Source organism: Portunus trituberculatus, chromosome 32 (assembly GCF_017591435.1).
Source record: "Portunus trituberculatus isolate SZX2019 chromosome 32, ASM1759143v1, whole genome shotgun sequence".
NCBI lineage: Eukaryota > Metazoa > Arthropoda > Malacostraca > Decapoda > Portunidae > Portunus > Portunus trituberculatus.
In genome coordinates this window covers 13016140-13021139 of record NC_059286.1, presented here as the reverse complement: position 1 = coordinate 13021139, position 5000 = coordinate 13016140, and the positions used below count along the sequence as shown (strand labels likewise).

At 36.9% G+C, this 5000-nt stretch overlaps 1 protein-coding gene across 11 annotated transcripts in view; it reads left to right on the top strand.

Annotated features, from left to right (window-relative positions):
* The window catches only part of LOC123511793 (septin-7-like), a 94593-nt gene that overhangs the window by 43493 nt on the left and 46100 nt on the right, over positions 1 to 5000 (top strand). Inside the window, exons 1-2 of one of the 11 annotated variants that reach the window (XM_045267803.1) lie at positions 456 to 553; positions 1632 to 1794. The exons of 8 other annotated variants lie outside the window; for them this stretch is intronic. In XM_045267803.1, the coding sequence (XP_045123738.1) occupies positions 1762 to 1794 (33 nt within the window). In that variant the 5' untranslated portion in view covers positions 456 to 553; positions 1632 to 1761. Of the gene's footprint in view, positions 1 to 455; positions 554 to 1631; positions 1795 to 5000 lie in introns of those variants that run through there. 2 more of the 11 variants (XM_045267807.1, XM_045267804.1) reach the window with 2 other exon arrangements.

Below are 5000 nucleotides of genomic sequence, written 5' to 3'. Positions count from 1 at the left end.
TGTGTGTGTGTGTGTGTGTGTGTGTGTGTGTGTGTGTGTGTGTGTGTTTATACGTGCTTATACCTGTCCCTATTAACCTACACACGCCTCTTTTATGTACGTGCTTCACGGGCGTGTGAACCTGCTTAGACACGTGACTGTGACTGTGTGTGTGTGTGTGTGTGTGTGTGTGTGTGTGTGTGTGTGTGTGTGTGTTTGAGAGTGAAGAAACAAACCTGGTTCACGCCTTTCCTTTTTATCACCACAAGTTTACAACACACACACACACACACACACACACACACACACACACACACACACACACACACACACACACACACACACACACACACGAATGTGGCGTCTATAATGACGGAAATTTTATCTTTCGTCACATCCTGTACTGCTGGGGAGAGACGTGGAGGAGTAGGGGGAGGGGGAAGGGATGGGGGTAGACAGGCACTGATAGTCACCCACAGTGCCTCCCGAAACAGTGCCAGTGACAAACAGTACAGTGCCGGACGTAGTAAAGAGCAGAATAATTAGCTGTTGCTTGAAAGAATAAGATTAATTGGTGTGTTAGTGCATTGTGGATCATTGTGGCTAGTGGTGGTGGTGGTTGTAGTGCCACGCGGTGTTGGAAGTGCCAAGGAAAAGTGGCAGCTGTTAATAAGGAGTGGCAGGAAAGGAGGGTAGCTTTGGAATTTGTACTTTGTGACTTTCGTCCTTAATATTTGAAAGTGTTGTGTATTTATCGGCTTTGTGAACGGAATTATTAGTTTTTTTGTTAATTCATCGTCCAACTCGAAGAAAAAGTGTCAGAAAATAGATAATTTCTCATTTTGTGCTTTATAACTTTCGTACTTAATATTCAAACTGTCGTACGTTTGTTTGCTTAATATTTAAAATGTCGTAAGTTTGTTTGTTTTATTTATGAAGAGAATTATTGTTTTTATTAATTTCTCGTTCAACTCGTGAAGAAAGTGTCAGAAAATAAGGATAATTTCTCATTTTGTGCTTTATGACTTTCTTACTCAATATTCAAACTGTCGTACTGTATATTTATTTATGAACGTAATTGTTGCTTTTATTAATTTATCGCCCAACTCTTGAAGAAAGAGTGTCATGAAATAAGGATAGTTTTTCAGTTTGTGCTGTACAACTTTCTTGCTTAATATTTAGAAAGCATTGCATCATTGTTTTATTTGACCAGAATATTGGGTTTTAATTTTTTTTATCAAAGTTATTCGTCAAACTCGTGAACAAAAGTGTCAAAAAAAGAGGATAATTTTTATGTTTTGTGCTTTATAACTCTCGTACTTTGAATTTAAAAGTGTCGTACCTTACATTTACTTTACCTTTGAACAGAATTACCATTTTTTTATTCATTTATCGAAGTTATTCTTTAAACTAAAACAAAAAGTGTCAGAATAGTTATTTACCTATGTACTAAATCATTCCTGTGCTTCCATTCACTTAATTTATGACCAGAACGATTATTTTTGTTTATTTATCGAAGTTACTCATCGAACTTGTGAAGAAAACGTGCCAGAAAAGAAGACAATATTTTTTTTTACATTTGTTCTTTATTACTCTTCTTGTATTTCCTTTATTGATGATCAGAACTATTTTTTTTTTATTTCTTTATCGAGGTGAAGAAAACGTGAAGAGTGAAGAAAAAGCGGTGTCCTCATTGGGTGTGTGTTGAAGTGGACGTGAACCCGTGTCCCATTTTTTTGTGTGCGTGTCACCGTCGCCTGCACCACACCAGCCACCCCAGTCATGTTCCGCAAGGTGCCCACAGCCAGTGCCTCGGTGAGCACACACACACACACACACACACACACACACACACACACACACACACACACACACACACACACACACACACACACACGGTCATGCTTAAATGCACACACAAAAAATAAATAAGTAAATAAATAATATTAAAAGAAATAAGCCACACACACACACACACACACACGCACACGCACACAGTTTCACAATCTATCAAGCATTTAAGAGTGTTTTTTGTGTACATAACCTAAGCATTTTGTCACGTATCAACATTCTGGGATTACAAACAGCTCTCTGTTACTATTGTTTGGCATCTCTCTCTCTCTCTCTCTCTCTCTCTCTCTCTCTCTCTCTCTCTCTCTCTCTCTCTCTCTCTCTCTCTCTCTCTCTCTCTCTCTCTCTCTCTCTCTCCTGGCGTCGTCATCATAATCTTTAGCTGTTGTTTGTCTTCTTCTTCTTCTTCTTCTTCTTCTTCTTCTTCTTCTTCTTCTTCTTCTTCTTCTTCTTCTTCTTCTTCTTCTTCTTCTTCTTCTTCTTCTTCAAGGCTCGTCATATTATCTTTTTATGTTCTTTTCTTGTTAGTGTTGTCATTTTTGCTCCTCCTCCTCCTCCTCCTCCTCCTCCTCCTCCTCCTCCTCCTCCTCCTCCTCCTCCTCCTCCTCCTCCTCCTCCTCCTCCTCCTTTCCTTCTTTTCGCTATTTAGGTCATTTTGTCTTTCCTTTTTCTTGACATTATTATTACTCTTTACTTTTTCCTCCTCCTCCTCCTCCTCCTCCTCCTCCTCCTCCTCCTCCTCCTCCTCCTCCTCTTCTTCTTCTTCCTAATCTTTTCAACCCATAAATACATCCACATATTCTCTCATCTCTCTCTCTCTCTCTCTCTCTCTCTCTCTCTCTCTCTCTCTCTCTCTCTCTCTCTCTCTCTCAGTTAATTAATTTAGAATGCAGATATAATGAATCTAAACATCATAATATAGAAAATTTTTAAATGGATTATGTTTTCGTTGTGTAAAATTGCATTAAACTGGGTCTCTCTCTCTCTCTCTCTCTCTCTCTCTCTCTCTCTCTCTCTCTCTCTCTCTCTCTCTCTCTCTCTCTCTCTCTCTCTCTCTCTCTCTCTCTCTCTCTCTCTCCGGTCAGTGCGTGTTAGTTGAAAGCCTTCCCGCCACAAATAGAGAAAGGGAAGAGCTTAAAGAGAAAGGCGTGGGAAAAGACAGGGGGAAGTCAAAAGGAAGGGAAAAAAGAGAGAGAAAAGCTTGCATGTGGAACGGCGTCAAGAGAGAGAGAGAGAGAGAGAGCATTCATCATAACTTTGTATCAGATCCTCTTTAAAAAGGTACTGAAACTTTTAAGCCGAAGAACTGATGTGGTGACTCTCTCTCTCTCTCTCTCTCTCTCTCTCTCTCTCTCTCTCTCTCTCTCTCTCTCTCTCTCTCTCTTTCTTTCTTTCTTTCTTTCTTTCTTTCTTTCTTTCTTTTCTCTCTCTCTCTCTCTCTCTCTCTCTCTCTCTCTCTCTCTCTCTCTCTCTCTCTCTCTCTCTCTCTCTCTCTCTCTCTCTTAGTCATCATTATTCCAGCATTGTGTCAGTCTTGTCAAGGTTCTGGGTTGAGAAGGCGTGTGGTTATCTCTCGTTTTTATCTCTTATCTCTTATCTCTTATTCTCAAGTATTTGTTTCTAGAGAGGAAATGAGAATGGGGAAAATATTATGGGTTTCTTTCTTTATTTTTTTTTTTTTTTGAGAATGGGGAAAATATTATGGGTTTTTTTTTTCTTAGGGAAAATATAGTTTCTTTTGTACTTATTTTTAGAATGGGAAATTTTTTTTTTTTTTTTTTTGTGGTGAAAATATTATGGGTTTCATTTTATTTTTGAGAATGGGGGAATTTTTTTTTTTTTTTTTGAGTGGGGAAAATATAGTGGTTTCTTTTTTTCTTTTTTATTTTTTAGAATGGTGAAAATATTATGGGTTTCTATTTTTGTATTTATTTTCTTTTTAATTTTGAGAATGGGGAAAATGTTTTTTTTAGAATGGGGAAAATATAATGGGTTTCTTTTAATTTTATTTTTATTTTTGAGAATGGGGAAAATATAATGGGTTCATTTGTATTTACTTTATTTATTTATTATTATTTTTTTGATGGAGTGGTGAAGTAACTGCAGACGAAATGAAGATGATAAATGATAAGGGAGAAATTCAGATTGTTGCTTTTAATTATATATCATTTATTTCACTTTCTTTTTATCTGAAGTATTTGTTATTAAAGATTTTAGGACAAAGGGCCATAAATTATTACACATCATCTTCTCCTTCTTCTTCTTCTTCTTCTTCTTCTTCTTCTTCTTTTTTCTTCTTCGTTATTTTATTATTATTATTAGGTTAAGTTAGGTTAGGTTAGTCTCTCTCTCTCTCTCTCTCTCTCTCTCTCTCTCTCTCTCTCTCTCTCTCTCTCTCTCTCTCTCTCTCTCTCTCTCTCTCTCTCTCTCTCTCTCTCTCTCTCTCGAGTGGTGAAGTAACTATGAATGAAGGAAATATGATAAACGAATAAGGAAAGAATTAAGATTGTAGGTTTAGTAATATACGTCAATTATTTCCCTATCTTTTTTTTTTTTTTTCTTTTCATCTCAAGTATCTAAGTTATAATGGGGTTATTTTTAATTTATTTTTGTTTATTTCGAGTGAAGTGTCAATAAGTTCGATAAAGAGGTGAAGAATAAGGAAAGTATTAAGTTTAGGGGTTAAATTATATACATGATTTATTTACTTATTTATTTATTTTTTTTTTCTCAGTACGAGTCTTTGAATGTATTTTGGTAACTGGGAAGCAAATTATTAGTGTCTTTTTGTGAGAGAATCGTGTGTTTTTCCTCTTCTCATATTTTTGTGAAGTTATCATTTTTCTGGTTCATTTTTTTTCCTGTCACCACTAATGAGGGAAACACCAACATATTGAGTCTAACATCACCACACACACACACACCACCACTGAAATCACCACCACTCACCATTAACACCACCAAATTGAATATAACATCACCACTAACAACACCAGATTGACTGTAAAATCACCACACACACTCACCACCACATCACCACTAACAACACCAAATTGACTATAACATCACCACACCCACTCACCACCATTGTAATCACCACCACTAACAACGCAAACACCACGAAATTGACTCTATAACATCACCACACAGTCACCACCACTCATCACCAC